The sequence below is a fragment of the Hyperoodon ampullatus genome (genome assembly GCF_949752795.1).
Source record: "Hyperoodon ampullatus genome assembly, chromosome: 7".
NCBI lineage: Eukaryota > Metazoa > Chordata > Mammalia > Artiodactyla > Ziphiidae > Hyperoodon > Hyperoodon ampullatus.
This window is the reverse complement of record NC_136920.1, coordinates 82787404-82809116: the sequence shown is the minus strand read 5'-3', so window position 1 is coordinate 82809116 and position 21713 is coordinate 82787404. Positions and strand designations below refer to the sequence as shown.

The window sequence follows — 21713 nt, the reverse complement described above, 5'->3', positions numbered from 1 at the left end:
TGTTACCACGGATGCTCATCCACGTAATCATCTCCTCCACCTCTTTCAAAGTTCAAGCTCCCGGAGCTCAGGGTCTGGACCCCTTCCCGTCTCCTTCTGTGTTCCCTCCCCTTGTAACCTCAGTCAGCACTGAGGCTCGAGATGTTACCTGTGCGCCAACAAATCCAGGCGAGGATGCCTGGAGGCACACACGCACACACACGCACGTGCACATACACAAACATACACACATGCACAAGCACACACACACACTCCCAATTCTTTACATCCAACTGCCTGACCTACGTGCCCAGTAGATGCACCAAGTTCAATGTGTGCAAAGTAAACTCCTGATTCTCCCCCAAACCCACAGATCCCCCTGCAGTTGACGTCAACTCCATCCTTCCAGTTGCTCCAGTCACAGAATCCGGAGGACTCCGTGAATCTGTTCTCTTCTCACATCCCATCGGCCAGTAGCTCGGCCTTCACTGGATGCCTGTCAGCTACTTCCATCACCTCCTTTGCTGTCACCCTAGTCCACCCCCTGCCATCTTTTGCTTGGACCACGGCAGTAGTCCCCCAACTAGTCTCCCTGCTTCCACCTCAGCAGTGAGATCATGGCACTCCTCTGCTCAAATCTCTAAAGCAGCCCCATATCCAGCTCAGAGTAAAGCCAGCCTCCTGAGAGAGGACAACAAGGCTCACTGAATGGGGACCCCACCTCTCTGGCCGTTTCTCCTACCCCTTCCCCTGTATTTACTCTGCCTCAGGCTGTTGGGCTACAGAGCCCGGCATCTTCTCTGTGCTGCAGACTGGAGGACCCCTTAGACTACCCTCCACCTCTCTCACTGCCTCCCCGGCCTGTGACCTTCCTGCCAAGCCCCGGGCACCCTGCACGTGCCTCATGCAGGTCTTGGCTGGCTTCTCCTCGAGGGGACCTTCCAGCCCTTTACAAACTCGGCTCCAATGCCCACCCCCCCTGCCCAGGAACCTCCCTGGTGAAGCATCAAGAGCATGTTCATCCCTCTATGTGCTTCCAGGAGGCAGTTTATGCAAACGGTTGCCAGGAGAGCACACTGCAACATGCCTGTAGGCTTTCCGGGCTGCCCCTTCCCAAGCGACCCCGTATCCCGAGCCTCCAGTGCCCGGTAGAGGCTGAGTGCTCACCAGTCGCCCACTGCCCGTGGAACTTTGTCGAATTAATCGTCCGATGTGGAGTTTCACCATGAAGCAGCTTTCACCTAAACCAAATTTGGCATATATAATGGGGTTCATGAAAAGATCCTAATCAGTGAGCTAGATCGCAGAAATTAACAGTGTAGCTTCTAAAATTAGTGTTGTCAACAACCCAGCAGCAGAGAAATCAGGCCACAGGACCAGCTGAGTACAGAAAAGAAATATGATTCAGAACCTCAAAGGGTCAGCCCTTACACACCAAAGGCCCTCCAGGGCTACAAAGGATTCTGCAATGGCCCAGGAGCCCGGGAACACTTCTGCGAGGTGCAGAGGAGCCTCAGGACTGGTCAAGGCCACGAGAAAGGCATCCCGGACCATGGGAACGGATCAAATCCCCGGGCATCCGTGCGGACTCAGAGCTCCAGTACTGCCGGTGTCTATAGGATGTCAAAGAGGCTCACGTGGAAACAAGCAGTCAGTGCGGGGAGGAGGCTGGACAAAGTCTGGTCTGCTTCTGCCGTAGTGATTTACAAAGCGGCATCTGACTGCTCCTTAGGTTTGGAGCCCTGACACACTGACCTCTCTAATACGGGGCTGGTGCTTTGGCCTGCAGGTCACTTCCAAACAGACTGAAGAGGAAGGAATTCCTGCAACACTCCTGCGTGGTTTCCGCCTCCTCCGTTCCAGCTCACCTGTGTCTGCTCCTGCCCTCCGCACCTGGAGCTCCGGGCGGTCCCTGTCACCAAGTGACTGAGGGTAGGCCCAGGACACTCTGAGTATCTGGCCAGAGAGCCCCCTTTTCATCAAGCAGCAGCCCAAACACCTTAGTCAAGAGTCCTTTTTAATATTTAGCACCATTCTCACTTCTTGATTGTAGGAAATTCATTTCAAGCTGACTGAGTATTGTTAACTGATCTCAAAACTACTGCCATCACCGTGAGCAGGTCTACGCTACTATTTACCATCCACTAACTTAGATATTGCATTTTAGATTAGGTTTACATGTTTGTATATAGGAATCTTATCTGGGCTTCACACACACTCCTGACTACCTGCAAGCTAATAGAGTAAAATCTAAGTCTGCCCTAAAGAAAAGGTGCTGGAATAGTTTGGCTAATAAAGATAGCATGCTCATTGAGAGAGTCACTCCAGCAAAACTAATAATGCGGTTGTGCCTTAAGACTCTCCACATCTGTTTTATTCCAGATGTAGCCTTCCAGAGAACAGCCCCACCATCACGCCTAATGGCATTCTTATCAAATGTGTTCCTCTTGTTAGACATTCCTACAAAGCATTCATCAGAGAGCACCCGGCCCAGATGAGGAAGTTGATGACCTGATTTACAGGCTTGGGATAAATCGGATTTTCAGTGGGACAAATAAACTGAGAACTAGAAGCTTCTCACAGGCTTAAAACCAGAACCAATCAGAGGTGCAGGCGTATGGGATAAAAAGAGATGGCTGTCCTTCATTAGCTGTGAGAAAGACAACTGACATAAGTTAGGGGGTTGCTAGGATACTGTACTGACCACTTACAACCAAAGAACAGTGATTCTCAACCAGGAGCAGTTTTCTGCCCCACGGGACATCAGTCTATGCCTGGAGAAAATTTTGGTTCTCGCAACCGGCGAGGTGCTGCTGGCACCTGATGCACAGAGGCCAGGGATGCTGCTAAACATCCTGTAATGCACCAGGCAGACCCCTCAACCAAGAGGTGTCCTGCCAAGTGTCAAGAGTGCCGGTGCCATAGGGACATTAGGGAAATCACGTTCCAGAAGCTAACGGGTGACCATAACCATTAACAATGGAAGCATCACTGTAGGGTAGAACCTGCTTTATGAGCTACACAGTGAATGTGCTCCAGATAACAAACCAGGAAGACAAGAAAGAACGCAAGGTGTGTGTTGCATCTCCAAATGGACTCAGGTCCTGCCGAGGGAGAAAGGAAGCACCTTTATCATCGGTCCAGAGAAGCCAGAAACCCAGGCAAGAATCTGGGGGACTTGTTATAAAAATGTCTCATTTACTCAGGGTCAGAGGAGGGTTTCCAAGGGCCAGGGCTAGGAGAGTCCAAAAAAGCAAGCTCTTCCTGGAACTGACAATTGCGCAGCTCTCCCAGGCCTGCCCGTGAGTCCTGGCTCAGCTTTGCAGAGCGGGTTGGGTTGTGTGACATCGAACTGGGAAGGGCTGGACTGGGGAGCAAAGCCTCGGCTTGCAGGCCTGCTCTGGGCCCAGCACGATGTCAGCCTGGATCCCCCAGAACCAGATGTCAGGTAGGATGAAGTGTCAAGACATGGGCCAGGGGAGCACCTGGGAGAAAAGATGGGGACAGAGCTGGAGACCCGGGCCCTCTGACCCGGGGAGTGTGAGAGCGAGGCTGCAGGAAGGCTGAGTGGATGTGGGGACGCAGCGTCCTCCTAAGGAGAGTGTGGCCAGGCCCCTAGGGAGCCTCAGGCCAAAGTCGACCATCAAGGAAGCCATGTCTCCCAAGAACGGCCATGACCCAGCACCTCTGCTTGGCTTGGTCGTTGGCCAAGAGCAGCCGTGAGAAGCGTGGCTGCAAAGCCAACACACCTGTGGGCTTCAGCGAGCAGAGGCAGGGGCTGAAGACCTGAGAGCCCCATCCTGGGGGCTGCCACCAATGCTGGGACAACGCACAGGAAAATGCATCCATTGCCGCCAAGTTTCCTACTTTCCTCCTTCCTGTGCATCTCCCTTACTGTGGTCTCCTAATACCTATGCGAAAAGTTCCAACCCTCCCTTGGCTGGACTTACCCCCAGGGGGATGTCTCTGCAGCAGGTGGTCCATGGGGAAGAGCTGGGACAGAATGAGAAGAGGGCAAGAACTCGGATGAGGAACCACGTGCAGTTGGAACGGAAGGTCCCCCTGTTTAGCTTTTTCTCTCCCAAAGACTGTTTTGCATTTACTTCCCTTCAATGGTCTTTTTTGATCAACAAGAGAACATCTGTAATACTGGTCTGTATCCACTGACATGTTACTCATTTTTACCACAAAGACAGAATTGTTGAAGGACATGACAGCTGCTCCAAGGTGGGGTCTGCCATAGCAACTGTGTTGTACCAGCACCCAGAGTGATTTGTGGCCAAGGACACATCCCATGCTAAGTCTCAGAGAGAAGCAGCCAGAGCAGAGCCATTAGAAGAAGACTTTTGCCAACAATGATGTGACATTTCTGTCTTGACTCCAGTCCCATGAGCCAGTGCCCTGGTCCCTGAGTGGTGCTGGTCCCCAGGGATGCTTTGAGTGTTACACTGAATGAAGGGAAGGAATATCAGCATTCCTATTTTTATTTATTTATTTTTATCTTAGCCTTTTGGTCATCACATATGTGTAGCAACATAGATTATTTCTGCTTAAAAAATACATTGTGTGTATAGGCTCTAAAACAAAGAAGTTTGGAGATCACTGGTCATAGAGTAGGTCTTAATTTTTTTAAATAGTAGAAAGTGATGATGGAACGACTCTGCTTGATCAGAGACAGCTGGGGTCTGGAGTGGGGCACAGACTGCACCCACTCAGCTGCAGCCAAGCCTGTGGGGCTCTGGGCTAAAGGCCCCCAGGGGGAGGGGCAGGAGCAGGGACAGGCAGTCGCTGTACCTACCAGGACGCCCTGTGCTCACGCCTGGGGCCCCTGGTGTTTCTCGGTTGCTTGGCTCGCCCTCTTGGGCCTTGGGCAGGGCTCTGCCCACAGAGGATTCTGCCCCAGAGGGTGACAGGCACAGAGAGCGTCTGCACACCACCTCAGCACTGGGCAGGGGCTCTGCTCTGAGGAGGGGGCGTCCCCGGGGCTGAGACCCCGGCTCCCCTGCCCACGTGCTGGGTGGCGGCCCATCCTCTGCCCAGTCTCCTCCCTACGCCCCCGTCGCCCGGTGGCCTGGTGCTTGGCCTTCACCCTTCCCTGTCTTTGGCCTCCAGCCAAGCCCAGCTCTGCTCTGTCCCTGACTTTCCCTCCAGCCCTAACCTCTGCTTTCTCGGCCTTCACGCTGACCCTGTCTCCTCCACCACGTTCAGCGCGACGCAGAAGAGGGGCCTTCGGAAATCTCGAGAGAATATGAAGATATTTCTTATGTACCCAGTTCCTGGGGCAAGGTCACGTCCAAACACAAGAGAGAGAGATCTGCTGATGGTAACCAGGCCCTTAGCCGACACCTAGGAACCCTAACAGAAGACCAGTCAAACTAACGGAAGAACTTTCTCTTTACTGAAAACCTACCACAGTCACTGCCTTCTCAGATGTCACATCACAAAGCAGCGGAACAAAAAAACTGTCATGAAGAATTGAAAATAAAGACGGATGGAGAATATAGGATGTTTTTACGGGGGAAAAATAATCTACAGTGTACGGTGATTCCCCCCAACCACCATCCTTCTGAATGCTCTTCCACCACTTCCGCTCTTCAACTGCAGCATAAAATCTGATTTTGGAAACTAAAATCTGATGAAAAAACCAGTGTTCTAGTTCCAAGCTAGAGCACCCCTCCCCCGCCCTGATCCCAGACTAGAGGGAGACTCAGGACGTGGTGAAGGTACAAGCAGGCTCCACTCCCCTGCAGGGACCCCGCCTCCAGGCGGGCCCACAGGCTGAGCTACTCAGAAGGCAGCCGGTGACAGGGACAGAAAGACTCTCACCTCTCACTGTGGGCGGTGTGCTTGGTCTCTGGGGCCCTTCTTGGATCCCTGGGCCCGCTCAGCATCTCCACTCAGGCTGGGTCTTTCTGAGGCGGCTGTGAAGCTGAGCAGGTGGGGTTAGGGAGGACACGAGACAGGACTGTGACCTTGGACCTCACCTCCTTTCACCAGCCAAGCACACAGCTGCGTCCCTAGCTCTCATGCTGGACTCGGCCCGGTACAGGCGCAGGGTCTGTGGTCCCCTGGGCCTGAACAGAGGGACTTGGGTCACTAGGGCCTCGCAGCTGAGCCTGCGGCGGGAGGAACTGGTCGGTCCCCTGCAGCATGTGTCAGGGGAGCAAGCAGGCCCCCGCCCACTAAGGTGCTTCCCAGCCCCACACTGCTCCCTGAAAGTCTACTTTCAGGGGTGGCAGCGAGCTCAGCAAACAGGCACATGGGGCGGGCCGGTTCTCAGAGCTGCGGAGCACTTTCCACCCGAACTTCACTCTTCTCAGCCCCATCTGGGTTTCTCTCATCTCAACCCAAGAAACAGAGACCCGGCGGGGCCAGAGCAGCTCAGCTGGGGAAACACAAACCACTTCCAGTACTTTCCACAGAAAAAGGAGAAGCAGCAAAGCAAACAGGGCTCCAAGCCTAGGGGCGTGAACACAGGAGTGGCCTGAAAGGGGTCTCCTCCTCCTGAACCACCGTCACGGGCACTCGGGCATGTGCTCCACAGCCTGTGGCAGCCAGAGCAGGACAGGGTCAGCAGTGAGGGGGATGACACAGGAGGAGAAGCGGGAAAGGCCCCCACACACGCCAACCCAAGGGACACGCTGAGACCCAGACCTGCCGCCTGGAGCCGCCGAGCCCCACACGCCTGCCTGCATCCCTTACGACGTTCCCAGCCGCCCTAGGAAGTAGGTAAACGAGTTATTTCCTCCTATTTGGTAGAGAGGATTCAGAGCCTCGGAGAGGTCCGACCGTTTGCCCAAGGCCACCCAGTTCACAAGTGCAGAGGCAAAGCCAGAGGCCGGGTCCTGCTTTCACAATCTCCCACAGGGGATGGCAGAAGGGCTCAGCATCCACCATAAAAATAAATAATATTTAAGTATAGTTGATGTATAATATTATACAATTACAGGTGTACTATATACTGATTCACAATTTGTAAAGGTTATGCTCCATTTATAGTTATTATAAAATATTGGCTGTATTCCCCGTGTTGTACAGTATATCCTTGTACCTCATTTTATACCTAACAGTAAAAATAAATAAATGAAAGAAGAAAGAAAACAGCTGTCCGGGTCATAATAAAGAAGTGGTCCAATCTTCATGGACACTGTTGGGGGCAGTTGTAAGGCAGTGCCCCTTTACTCCCAAAAATCTCACCCTAAACAAAAGTAGGGGAGGGCCCATCAGGAAAAGATGCAGAATCCTCAGAGTGGTTTTCCCCATCCCTTCCCATCTGGGCTTCACCCAAAGAGGCATCCACCCCGGTGCCAAGTAAGACTGGGCACTGTTGTCTCCGTGGGATGAAGCCAGGGGACTCCCAAGGCAACTCCAGCTTCCCTTGGAGGCTGACGGGCTATTTCCATCTCCACACTCTCTCTTCCAGCATTCTCCTCCCTTCAAGGAGCTGGGGCTCCCTTGGCACCGGGCTCTTTGGAAGAAACAGGTTGGCTCATTCAGAGAAGCAAAGGCTTCCTCAGGCCTGTCTTCCTAGAAGGGAAATGCCCGTAGGAGCCTGGCCCAAGCACGGTCACCAGTGCATTCCTGTCTGCTCTGAATCTGAAGCCCCGCTTCCTGTTCGGCACTGTGCACAGCTCTTATGAGCGGATCTCTTGATCGTGCCCAGGACCGCATGGTCCACCGTGAGGGCAGAGCAGGGAGCAGGGAAGGGGGAGGATGGGCGTTCACCCACTAGCACACGGAGCAGCGACGATGTACGGGGAGGTGCTGTGCACACCGTCAGTTACCGTTTCACCATGAACTGTTAATGTAACATTTATGGCATTTTCAGTGTGTATTTTCTCTTGGGTTTGATGGTCTGGTGATGATAAAAAGCAGGTGCCTTTTGCAGTGTGTAGACCAAACAGGACAGGTTGACACATACCTGGAATTTGATATTGTACCACCCTGAGCATCTCCTTCTGCATATCAAGGATCAATTGATTTCTAGAAGTCTCCCAGTTCATTTACAAAGCTCATTCAAAATATGAGGATGCCTCTGAGGAGGACAGGCTTCTCTCTCGTTTCTGACCTGTCACCTTAATCCTTGGGTACCAGATACCAGGGAGTCACCCTGTTCCACACGCTCCTCGTGCACCAAGATGAGAGAGCTTTGGGGAAACAGAGCAGCCGAGGTTACAAGTCTATTTTCCAACAGGGGATCCGACAGGGAGGCGAAGCTCAGCTCAGCCCCTCGTGTGCTGAAATGACACCAGCTGGGCTATGAACGCAGGTTATTGAAGCTCCGTGTAGACATGCTGGTCGGGTCCCTGATGACTATGTGACATTAGCTAAGATGCTGGACTCCCTATGCCTCAGTCTTCTCATCTGTAGAATGAAAGGAAGGGATGGATGATCTCCGGCATCCCTTTCAGTCCCGAGGGCTCTGCTTTTCTACATAAATGAATATGACTCACCCAGGTGGAGGTGGTTACAGGGAGGTCATGCATGCTCTTGGGACATCACAATAATATTTGTGAAAACGTTGCATCTCGGTGCCCTTAAATCAATCTAGAGTCCAATCAAAGCTTCTCTGAAATGCCAGGTTTCTTTTAGGAGCAAATAACCCTGGGCAAGATCCAGCAGGTAACACAGCTAGAGCTCTCTGCAATCTCTTTGACAGATTGGGAAATGAGTGATGCAATTTTAAGCTCCTACATTAGACCCCGAGAGGACACCAGTGGAGGGACTGAGGTTATGAGACTTCAAGGAATGATGGAATTTCCAAAACAACCTATTTCTGGTTCTGGGCAAAATGACAGCTGAGCTGAACGGATGGTTTGTAAGCAGGACATGGAGGACAGATCCTCTTCTCTGTGCTCCCAAGGGCACTGCCGGTGCTCACAGTGGGCTTCCTTTAGATTCGGATTCTTCAGACACATCTGGGGCACCTCTGACTTTCTAGCAGCGGCTCTGCATCACCTGTGTCTCTCCAATCCAACAGCACCAGCAGTTTCCCACCTGAGCTACTCTGGGGGCCTCACCCCTTCTGAGTTTGCTCACCTCTAATTCATTCTTCAAAATGCACAAGAACAAGATTCAATTATGTAAGGCGAGATCCTCATCCCCACTTAGGTGCATCGCATCAGTGGGCTTCCGTCACTTCTAGAATAGAGACCAGAATGACGAACGTGAGCGTCCAGGGCTGCTGGCCTCATCGTGTAGCACACGCCTTTCCTCTGTGCTCCAGCCAAGCAGGAGAACCTCCCCTGGTCCTTTCTGCTCCGGGGCCTCTGCACATCCTCTTCACTCGGCCTCTTCCCTGGGTTTGGATAAATTCTGCTCTTCATCCTTCAGATCTCAGCTCAACAGTCACTTTCTCGTGCAAGTGATCTTACCTCCCAGGCAAGTCAAGCCCTTCCTATGGGCAGCACAGACCTCTCTTTCCATAGATTTGTATCAGCTCTGACTTCCCTCCACAGGGACACATATTCGAGGCACTCAGTCTCTCCCGCGAGGTTGTGAACCTCTTTTTTTTTTTTTTAGAGTGATTCTCTTTATTTTTTTTAAGATTTTTTTTTTGATGTGGACCATTTTTTAAGTCTTTATTGAATTTGTTACAATATTGCTTCTGTTTTATGTTTTGGGTTTTTTTGGCCACGAGGTATGCGGGATCTTAGCTCCCCGACCAGGGGTCAAACCCGCACCCCCTGCATTGGAAGGTGAAGTCTTCACCACTGGACCACCAGGGAAGTCCCGAGGCTATGAACCTCCTGCCAGCAGGGACCAGAAGACTTTTGTTCAGGCACTGCATTCCCAGTGCCCAGAACAGTGCCTGTCACATAGTAACCACTCAATAAACAACATGTCAGACAAGTGAACCTGCCTGGTACTTGTGACATCATCGTCAGAGAGGAAGGAGCAAGGCAAGACCCCTGCTGTTCAGAAGCCCACAGCCATGAACCAGCAAGTCTGAAATCGGCTCAGCTAGAAGAAGTGACTCGGTATAAGACACGAGAAGCCCTGTTTCCATTTCCTCGGATTTACTGAGCCCTTCTGACCTCGTCCGTATGAACATGAACCCGTTTAAGTGTCACTTGCTCAAGCATGCCTCACCCTACACTATCAGTGTCCTCCTGTCCCTAACCCAACATCCTACCTCTTGTGGTCACAATTCCTCCTCGTGTTGCTACAGCATGTACTTGTTGGCATGGCAGGCGTGACGCTCAATTTCTAATAACCGGGCCACTTCATCAGTACCCGGAGTTGCTTAAACCTGTGAGTGATTTTGTTTCTTACGCAGCCGCTGGCCCACATCAGGGCCCATGTCTGTGTTTACGGAAAGTCTCTCACTCTCAGGCGTGTCTGTGGCGACACGAGACAGGAAATCCAAAAGCACCATCTCCAGCTCTGAGCCGCCGCGTGCATGTCTGGTTGGAAGCTCGGGGCTGGTGTTTATTGACAGGCATGAGCACTGGAAGGAGTAATCTCTACGGCATCCTTCATACATTTCCACCTGCCGTTAGCAAAGCCTGTATGCCCTCACTCTGCAGATGGGGGAGCTGCTGGGCAGGCCCAGGGGCCCAGATGCCTGAGGACTCAATGCATGGAACAGAACGACAGAACAGAGAAGCTGACCCTTAGTACTCGTGTGAGCTTGGCCGGTCACCCGTGCACGTGTCCATCCATTCATCCGCTCACTCGTTCACTCCACAAGTGCTCTGTGAGCACGTGTTCCATGTCCGTCACTGTGCTGGGCACAGAGGCCATGTGGGAGGACAAAACGGATGCGTTCCCTACCTTGAGGGACTGCAGTCCAGGGGGGAAAGTGAGGCGTAACACAGAGAATCACTGTAAACTATATGGGCCCACAGCGTTTGGGGGGAGGAACCTGGCCTCCTGGACTTGGCGGTAACGACGGAAACGAGCATCGAGAATGCTCTCCTGGGAAAGAGGAACGTAAGCTGAGCCCTGAAGGATGGAAAGGATATTTATCCAGAAACATCATGAGGGGAGGAGCAGAGTTTTCCAAGCTCAGGTGGCCTCACAGGGGAAGCCCCTGAGGAAGGAGAGAGCACGGCATGTCTGAGGGACTGACTCCCGAGCGACATGGAGCACAGATGGGCCAGGCTGTGGCCTGGGGACCGGGTTGAGAGCTCTGGACTCTATTCCAGAGGCAACCTGAAGTCTGCATAGGGTTTTAAGCAAAGGAAAGACAAGCTCAGCTCTGCCTAGCTCATGAACTCTTTGAGAAGCAAGTGAGACCAGAGATAAATCTCCCAGGTAGACCACAAAGCATGATACTGTCATGATGCTTGGTATAACCACTAAGCAAACTCCCAAGAGTGGTGAAACAGCGTTTGTAAATTCCCCATGAATAAATGTTCAAGAATGACCACTCAGGCTGTTTCAGAGAGTCTGGACCTTGAGATATGGAATATGCTGGTTCTGTGGAGTTGGGTGTCAGCATGCCATCCTCCTGTCACTTACCATTTCCCGGGAACATGCGAGCAGCCACTCCAATCAGTGGCCTGTGTCCCAGTGCATTGATCCACCTGGGCCTTTCGGGGGTGTCTCTGCACAGCATCTCTGCTCATTAAAGGAAAGTGCCTGCATCATAATGATAATGCCTTGCACTCACCCAGCACATTGCCCAGGGGTGTCTCAAAGCCTTTGGCAAACATTTAATTTAGTTAGTCTAGTGACTGCAGGGGAGTCCCCAGCCTCTCAGCACCATGGGGTCTAGGCAGACAGACAGAGGTGCTGAGAAAGGAGTGCAAGGCCAGCCTCGCCCAGGCTCCGGGGCCCAAAGGTGGCAGGAGGATGAACGGGGTCCCTACAGCGCTGGCTCCACGCGCACGGCCATGGCTGACTGCGGTACAGGCAGCATGTAGGCCTGCTGCCACAGCGCCCACAGGGAGAGCACCCAGGCTTGTGGCTACAGCAGGGAGCCCTGCAAAGGCAGAGACGCAAGTCCAGAGGAAGAGGCTACTTTCCTGAAGGGGCTGTGGATGTGACTGTGAGGGCAGCTAAGCTCTGACTTGGAGGCATCCGTGTCTGTGTGTGTGTGTGTGTGTGTGTGTGTGTGGACATGACTGGAGGACAGTGAGGGGGAGATGTGTATTCTCACACCTACAGGAAGGGAATAGCAAGCACATTTGTCTTCAAGTTCATCTCTGGTTACAGGGTTTATTCCTGCCCATTCTCAGAATTACCTTCAGTCCCACCCCGGGCCCTACAAGCACCTCCATCTCAGGGTGTAGACTTGAGTGGTGTAGAAATCTAGCAAATGGAACCATGTCCTTGCCCCCGTGTTAGTGCCTCCCCACCTAAGGGAAAGACAGAGGCAGCCAAGGCCTCCTGGGTTGAGAAGCAAAGTCTTAGTTTTCCATCAACAGCATGAAACGGCTCAAGGGGCAGATGTCGCAGGGCCCGGAGCTTGGCACCTTTAGCGGGGTCAGAAGGATTGGCAGAGGAGAGAGGTACCGTCCCAAGGTGATGCCAGCCTGTCTCCTTCCTCCGAGCGCCCGCCCGGCCCCCGTGTCTGGAAGGTGCCACCACCCAGCATCTGGAGGTGCGAACACCCACCCCTGCAGACAGCTGGGCTTGTTGGCAGCGACTGGCCATCTGTGGGCTGATGTTTGAGATCACCAACAGGAACAGCCAGGCTGGGCCATCCGTGTCTCCTCTCTCCCAGCCTAGGCAGCAGCCTAGGGGCCCTCCCAGGCCCTGCCAGCCTGGGACAGGACAGCCACAGCCCAGAGGCCGCAGGTGACAGCGCCCCTGGAGCACCGACTGTCCGAAGGTGATGCACAAGCCCATGTGCAGATCACCCGAAAATACTGCAGAGCAACATCGGGACCAAAGGGGCCGCGTGCGTCTGCTGCCCTAGTTTTCCACGCAGAGAAGCCAAGGCCCAGGAAGCTCAAAGTCCATGGGCCTGTGGCGTCAGGATCCAAGGGCAGGAACACCCTGAATAATTCCCTGTTTTATGGACCTCTGTTCTTGAGGCAGGAGAGTACTTACTCACTGTACTATGTCTAATCAGAACCTGTATAAAGTCTTGTTGGATAAATGAAGGGGGAGATTGGACCGTTAGTTCCCAGCACCGTGACAAGGACACATATAAGTGGGTATGGTCAGCCTTGCCTTCAGCCTGCTCCACCAGAAGGAATGCCAGCTCCCATCCTGTGCAACACCCCCCTGTTTCTGCCCTATGACTAGGAGACCAGGTTGGGTTTTTTACATTCACCTTGTTGTCATCTAACCTATGCTTTTGGCTACTCCACGCAGGTGGAGATAAGCAGCGTATGCTGCTGGAATCCATTCTACAGATTGGTAGACTGAGGCCCAGAGGACACTCTGAGCTGACCAAACCAACCTGAGGAGAAGGGGACAAACAGGAGGTGATGACTGCAACGTGGGAACATAAGCCCTCCAGATCAGAGAGCCAATCCTCCCATCAGCGAGCTGGGCCCCCAGCTGGTGTGACTCTACGCTCTGCTTCAGAAACTGAGCCTTGGCCATAAAGACAGCAGCCCCCGTGCCCACCTCCATGCTGCCCTGCCATGTCTCAGGCTAGAGGGGAAAAGGCAGGCACAGATGGGTTTGGACTCGAATGCTGCAGGCCATGGACAGGTTCTCAAGTACACACGAAGTGGGCCAAGAGGGACCGGGGGTGTTCATTAGCAACACATGTCAGAGGTGGGGTGGGGGTTCTGCATCTTAATCTGCACCCCCAGCACTCTTCACCTCCTGCTTCTGCAGGCTTGCTTCCCATCCTACTCCTCCCTCACAAAGTCCCCAGACCCACGGACAGAAAGGCTCCCTGCACAGGCCCATCTCTCCTGCCCGGGACCACAAAAGCACCCCCACTCTCGGCGCTCAGGGTCTCAGGAACATCTCAAGCCTGGAGTGACAATTAAATTGTCAACAGAGACGTCTCCCCATCTCGGGTGTGGGCTCATTATGGTTTCCACTTGTTACTGTCTTTGCTGTCCCAGAGATTCTGCCTAGAAGAGCAATTTATGGCCATCGGTCTCCCCCTGGAAGGCACCAGGCGACAACAACATTAGCCTTAAAATTATTCTGGGATGGAAACGTGTTTCACTGAGAAATAGGCTGCAGAGTGAAATGGCATGGAGGCCCAACCAGATCAAGGTTACGTTATTGCACTAGCCTCTGTCTTTAGAAGCAGGAAAAGTAAATGGCTAACGAGCTGGTATTAACCCTGAAGGGAGGAAAATCATCATTAGAAACAAAGGGGAAAAGTCTATAAAAACATAATAAAGGAAGTAAAAGAGGGGAGGAAGGAGTCACAAGTAAGCCATTCGCTTGTCAGAACTTTAGGACACAGCCTGGTCCCGTTTCCCCACAAGGACCCTCCCGAGGTGATGCTTTCCTTTCCTCCGGGTACCTCCAAAGCCAACTTTCCTCCTCCGGCTGAGATGCTCGGGCCAGCTTCCAGCACAATTAGCAGGAAAGAGCAGCCAGCCCTCCAGCAGAAATGCCTTCCCTTCTGCTGAGCTCATCCTGGTGAGGCCAAGGGGCTAGGGGCTGGGGGCTGGGGGAGGCCAAGTCCTGGAGCAGAGCCCGCTTCAGGTGTGGGTGCTTCCCCACCAGGGGAGAGGAGGCTGGGAGCTCTACAGGGAAGCGTCACCGGGCTCCAGCTCTCTTCAGGGTGCACCGCAATGCAGCTCCAGCTCCTGGGGCTCGCTCCCTCCCGCCTTTGGAAGTGCAATGTTCTGATTCCACGACAGGAGCCCAAACCCACCACAAGCATCCCTAGGGGTCGAGCGCTGCTGTTCTGCCAGCTGTGCCTCAGCTCAGCGGGAGGACGGGGTCTGGGGGCCCAGAGCTGTCACCCAGGCCAGGGCTCACACCCATGGGAAAGTTTGGACCCTCACTCAGACCCAGAGCGCCCACCTGGCTCCCTCTACCAGGCTGGAGCAGGTACTGAGTGCCCTGCAGGCCTTCCCCTCTGAGCTGGTCCTGCTGAAACCCCCTCCCAGGCTTGAATATGGAAGAAGAGCAGCACTCCCCCACCCACTCTAACTTCTCAGCCTACAACAGACAGCCTGGAACGTGGTTATGCAGCGCCCATCTCTGCTAGAAAAAGTGCAATTTTAAAACAGCATTACAAAACGTTAAACGATGGATTTACTCCTTTTTTTTTTTTTTAGTCCATTCTCTTCTTCCTTCTTCCCAATAAACTTTTCATTTTTATGATTTCACTTTGGTAGCTTAGAAATACTTTGGGCTTTATGTTCTTAAAAACAAAACCCAAGTAATTCTGAATAAAAAAATGTAAAATTGTGTGTTTTACCCATACAGGATATGTAAGGCTTAAAAATCTTATTATTTATGTCTGTGTATACATGCACAGGGTTTTAGGTTTAAGCTCATGTTTAACAAAATGCATGTGTCTCAATTTGGGAAAAAAAAGGAAAATTCTCGCTGGCCTGGGGTTTAAGGTAGAAACCCCACAGACCCCTGGACGCTGCCTAAACCCTTGGAAGCGTAACCCCGTCCCTTCAGCATTGTTTGAAGGATGCCTGCAGGCATTCAGCTGTCTGCTTGCGAACGACACACATGCAATTATCAAATCTATTACAACGTGTTGGGTTTTGCAACACTTCCACTAAGCCTATTCTGGCAGGATTGCAGCATCTTACCTGTGTCACTGCAAACAAGTAACTGCTGCGATAGGTGGACCACGTTTAAATGGCTCAGTAGGGTAGGGAAGGTGCTGAGGAGGACCAGGTAAACCCAGATTCCCACCCTTCCCCCGACATGAACGTTCCAAATTCTGTTGGGGACATTCACGTTTCAGATGCGGGGAGAAGGAAGGGGAAACGGGATTCTGAATTTCAAAGGCACAATCTGCCCATTTGGTGGAAGGATAAAGAAAGGATGGAGGCGGCAGGACTGTGTTAAGATGACAAATGCAGGAGCAAAGGAGGAGGAAGGGGAGAGGAAGGGGCTGGAGAGAGAGTGAGGAGAGAGGGTGGTGTGGTGGGGGGGGAGGAGGGAGGAGGGAGAGAGAGAAAGGAGGAGAGACAGAAAAACAGAGATGCCGGCAGATGCAGAGAGGAATCAGGATGTCCCCTCTACCCTGCCGGTCCCAACAGAAGCGGCGAGAAGGATTTATCCCTGGGAGTTGAAGCCCCTCTTCTCCTACCCCTGGGACCACAACTGGTTAAAGCCAGCCGGCACCTTGCACAGCAACTGCAGTGCCTCACAGCAGGTGCACATCTCGAACCCAGCTCACCAGACCCACTGCCTGGAAGGAGAGCGAACCCCCAAACCCAAGCTGCAAGCACCCGAGTGTGCAGGAGCTACGAGCTAAGCAGTGTGTGCACGGCGAGCCCACCTCTCCCCACACACGCAGCTCACACTCCCTCTTCCTCCCAGGCTCCCCTTCCCCTTCCCCTGCTGCTCGGAACCGCCCGGGGGGAGCCGAGAGCCCCCGTCGGGTACCTGGGATGAAGAGCAGGGCGGTCGTCACGGAGAAGACAATCCAGCAGGCGGGGTGGTGCATCTTGAGGCTGCGGTGTCCCCGCGGCTGGGCCGGCTGCCGCTGCTGCCGCTGCCGCCTTCCTCTGTGCTGAATTCTGAGCAGGTTTAAATCCAATGTTTGCAAAGGGAGGGAGAGAGCAGGAGAGAGAGGGAGCAGGCAGGCAGCGTCTCGGGTTTTTCCTTGCACAGACACACAACTGGTGAGCACCATCAGCGCCAATCTGCGCGGGGCGCGGAGCAGACCTCCTCCGAGGCTCGCATTGGTTCCACTCTCCTGAGCGACACGCGGGCACTTTCCAGCTGGGAGGCTGGGCTCTGGGGGGCTTCGGTCTGCCCCATGCTCGCCCTCGCCCGGAGCACGCGTGTGCACCGCTCTCCGGGGGCGATGCCGGCGCACAGGGCTTCCTTCCGTGGGCACCGGAGCGCCTTCGTGGGCAGTGGGAGGAGCTGGGACTGGCAGTGGGGACCTCACAGAGCAGGGCTCAGGGCAGGACAAGAAAGGCAGTGTGACCAAACCTTGTGCCAATGTCTCACCATCTTTCCTCCTCCTGGTCTCCAGGCTGGGAGGGCAGGAGCCGTGGCCCATGGGGGGGTCACTCGGACGTTTAAATCGGACGCAATTCAGTTTGCCCAGCAGGAAGATGGGTGCGTTAGGGTTTTTTCCACCAAGGATGCAAAGAGAATTGGCCGGGTTCCCCACAATTCGAGCATTCTCAAGCTCTCCGTAGACTAGATGCCCTAGACGCCGGAACAACTGCTGTGACTGCAGCACAGGCGGGGTGCGTTCAGACTAGACGGCAAGGAGGCAGGAACCAGCTGAAGTCATGCGACATCTCCAAGGTGACAATGTCACGGAAGGAACCTGTGGCTTTCTGTCTTCCGTCCTGGCTTCTCCTGTTCACAGCCCAGTCGGCCCTTCCCCTGGAAGAGCAGCTCCCATGGATGGTGTTCTGGGTGTGCCGTGCGGCAGATTTCCTCCAGCTCCACACCTGCTCTAAGGGAGGCCTGCAGCACCCACCCCCAGGCCCCCTGGCCCGCCATGGGCTGCACCCTCTGCTTGCTGAGGAGGTGCCCCTCTGATGGATCCGCTCGGTGTTGAGGATCTGTGAAAAGAACAGCAGGGGGGATTATAGAAGGGGCTGGGCACACAGGGCGCAACTATTTCTGTCCCAGGGTGTCCTCCCAAGACCCCACGGTGGCTCGGACTGCCCCCCAGCTCAGTGTGTGCAAGGCTTACCGCAGGGGCAGGTGAGTGACTGACCCTATGGGAGACAGTATTCCCTCCCCTTCCCCAAGATCGCTAATGTTTTCCCAAGTGCCTGCGTGGGCACGTATTCACAGTTACCATCTTAGCTCATCCTCACAGTAGCCCCACCACGTAGCAACACTACTGCTGGACTTTAGTAGGCTGAAACTCAAGTTCAGAGAGGTTCAGCAACTGGCTAAAAGCCACACAGCTAAGAGGGGCAGCATTCAAACCCAGAGCAGTCCTAAACCCAAAACCTCACAGTTGCCATTAAGCAGCTATGCCTACCACCAATTGCCAGTGAGTTATTTTGGTCTGAGTGCCTCCATTTCTACAATATTAAGACTATTTCCTTTTAAAGAAGTAAAACAATCAATTACTTCCCTCCTTATTAACAAGTCTGAAAGGTTTTCTATACTATGGTGATAGTATCATCACCTGGCACTTACAAAGTACTTAACGTCCTTTTTTAAAGGCTGGGAATATAAAGAACGTCCTTTGCTCTTGTCTGAAAAGGATATACAAGATATTTGCAGAGACCATTGAAAAATTAACATATTTTTGACTCTACATAAAAGATACTAGGACATGTACATACTAAGTATTAAAGTCAGATTCTACAAAGCCAGTAGTTGCAAACATGTCATTCACAAGCAAATTCACGTGTGAATTCTTGAACAAAGCCAGAATCCTATTCATCAGAATTGTCACTGGTGGCTAAATCTGCAGGACAGAACTAGCTTGAGGTGGGTGCAGGATCAGGTGGGCCACTGAAATGAGATGGATGCCCCGGGGAGGGGAAACAGAACAGACAGGCCAAAACCCTTTGGGGAAAAATGGGGAGAGGACTTGGGGGAGTAGGTGGAAGGCAGAGTGAAAAAGGCCTTGAATTCTAAACCAACAATATTTAGAAATTCCCTATTGCTGCTGGAAAAAAATAATTTCATTTTAAGCAGGGAGGGCTACAAACAAACGGGAAATAATTTATTGATTTTAATCTGTGTAGAGTGCACAGCATAGGTTGAGGCAGGAGTACTTGTTGGTGGGTCATCCCAGATTTGATGGACCTGGGACAAGGTCGTAGCAGTGGAAGAGGAAAAGCAGGGGCCGGGGGAAAAGGGCAGAATTAGTAGGGCTTGGTGACTGATAGCTTCATACAAATAACAGACATCATTTCTGCACCCTCTGGGGACCACAGTTTTCTCAAATATCATCATATTTTATCCCTAGCCTTGTCTCCCAAGAAGGTATAATTACACCATTTTTGTGAGACAAGGAAACTGAGATTCAGAGCAGTTAGGTGATTTATCCAAGGTCACAGAGCTAGTTAGTAACACAGCCAAAATTCAAACCCAGGTTTTTCTATTTTTCAAAGTGAACGCCTCCCTAAAAAGAAATGATTAATGTCAAGCACTGTCACTTTTATCCACAAGCCAGTTCCTCTGTCTTTGGCCTACAGATCCCGTATTTATCTTCTCAACCAGCCAGTGTAGTAGGTACTACTAGCCACGTGGTACTCAAAGACTTTAGATGACTCCCCGGTGCTGCAGAGGGTTGCATGCACGGAGACCCGGTTTGAGCCCAGGCCTGCCGTCCCCACCAGGGCTGTACCTCAGTGGAAGCATCCATGGCTTCTGCACCCAAGCATGCACTCAACACACTTCCCTGAGCCCCAAGGGTGTGCTGTGTCCCGATAGGCTCCGAGGGCACAGCCTCTGGCCCTTCTCGGGAAGGACACACACGCAACCCCTCGGTGAGCTGATGGGGGACGGGAATCAAGCTTTTTCAGCCTCTTGGACCCAACACAATGCTGGGCGCTCCGTGTGTATTTTCTCTGATTCCCACCCATCCTTCACTGCTCTCCTCCCTCCACAGGTGCAGACACATACCAGGGCAGAAAAAACCAAGTGCCTTCTCCAAGGCTACGAAGTGGCAGAGAATCCAGGTCTTTCTTACTCCAAAGTTTATGTTCTTTCTCTATTTCCCATCAGTTATATTTGTGTTTTAAAAACATCCCATTTTGGGACTTCCCTGGTGGTTGGGAATCCACCTGACAATGCAGGGGACACGGGTTCAAGCCCTGGTCCGGGAAGATCCCACGTGCTGTGGAGCAACTAAGCCCATGCGCCACAACTGCTGAGCCTGCATGCCACAACTACTGAAGCCTGTGCACCTAGAGCCCGTGCTCCACAACAGAAGCCACCACGAGAAACCCACACACCGCGATGAATAGTAGCCCCCACTCAACGCAGCTAAAGCCCGCAGGCAGCAATGAGTAGCCAATGCAGCCAAAAATAAATATGTAAGTAAAACTATTCCCTAACACACACACACACGCACACCCTGCACTTTTAATTAAATTCACATTTAACAAACATCAACGAATAACAAGAAATATTTTAGTTTTTTAAATTTGTATGCCTAATAAAATCTTTCTTAAGGAAAACATAAATATGTATTTTTTTACTGATCAATTCTTCTGGGTCTATTAAATGATTAAAATACATGTCTCTTACTTAAAGAAAAAGTAGAAGAAGAAATGTATAAATACATATTTAATCAATAGATGGCACCAACTCTGAAAAGAGATATTATGGTCTACTAGGTCTGTTTAAACACCTTAAAAAATACAAATATAAATAAAAATGCTTCAATGCATATTTACTAGGGGGACTGTTCTCTTCTCTGAGGTAAATAATATGCAATTTTATACCTTCTATGAATCTTTTTTTTCCTCCCTCTAAAGCAAACAAAATCATCAAAACTGTATTTAAATAGCAATAAGGTAGGGGAACAACCCAACCGAAACCAGGCAATTGTGTGGCAAGGCTGGCTGTCACACTTTCATTCCTGCATACCTACGTGTCTTTTCCTCTGGACCAGGGAGAGTTGCCAGGCCACCCTCTTCAGACAGAGTGACAGCTTCTTAGAGCTGGATGGGCAACAGGGAAAGCTGGGTCAGGGTCGTCCTCTCCCCAGAGATAGTCCTGGGTCCCCAGCCTGCCTCTTTCCCTGCTGGCATTATGACCTTGGGTAAGGAATTCAAGGACTCCCTCTGATCTACATTTTAAAAATATTTATACAAAAGACCACATGGATGAAGAGACTGCCTTTTGGTACTTCAAATATTCATTAACTGATCCGTAGAATAAGCATTCATCGTGTACCTACTATGAGCCAGGTAAATACCTACTGTGTGTGACGTACAGGAGAAGTAATATAGAGCAAGCTAGAAGCCTGAAACTCACCCACCCACCCTGAAATTCACCCACCTGAAACTCATCATGTCACTGATTACATTTGTGATAAGTGATGTAGAAAAAATATAGGTCGATAGGAAAGCACAAAACAAAGACAGTAGCACGCCTGAAGGAGGGCAGGTGGAGGTGGTAGGGAGACTGCCTGAGAGGTGATCTCTAGGCTGGTCTGGGGTGGGACTGGCCAGGAGCAGGGACCCCAGACTGCTCTGGACAGAAAGCACGGCCTAAGCGGAAGCCCTGGGGCAGGGAAGCGACCTGCGGGACACAGAAGGCTCTTCAAGCGATTTCCATTTACCAACTTTACGCTGAAATCAGTGGGTAAACAGCCTGAAGATGACAGATCAGTGCACTTGGAGCCCAATGAGGGGACAGGAAGGATGGAGTTTTAGATATTGTAACACTGGGTTTTCTTCCCGTAAAAAAATTAAAAAGGATGGAAGATAAAATACTACAGATTAAAATCTGACTCTGCCATGTTAGCTCTAAATATTCCAGATTGAACTGGAGCCTCCTGGGCTCTGATCCCTGAGAGCAATTTGAAGCCTCTGGAAGGCATGTGAACTCCTTCAAACCACAAGGTGCCATTTAGCTCAAAGGAGCAAGAATTTATGAAGTGACAGGTTCATGGCCAGAAGAGTAACCCTGCTTCTGAGGCCCAGGGACCCACTCACAGTGGGGGTCTCACCTCTGGTCTCAGGTCTTTATCTACTCCTGTGCGTCCCCAAACTTCTAAT

The 21713-nt window shown here is 52.0% G+C and overlaps 1 protein-coding gene across 2 annotated transcripts in view; it reads right to left on the bottom strand.

Moving 5' to 3' along the window:
- OPCML (opioid binding protein/cell adhesion molecule like) overlaps positions 1-16684 on the bottom strand; it is a gene marked incomplete at both ends in the record, with an annotated part of 1078949 nt that extends 1062265 nt beyond the window's left edge. Inside the window, one exon of one of the 2 annotated variants that reach the window (XM_079709168.1) lies at positions 16435-16684. In XM_079709168.1, coding sequence (XP_079565294.1) covers positions 16435-16684 — 250 coding nt within the window. The remainder of the gene's footprint in view (positions 1-16434) is intronic. The other variant, XM_079709170.1, reaches the window with a different exon arrangement.
- Between the last annotated feature and the right edge of the window lie 5029 nt (positions 16685-21713).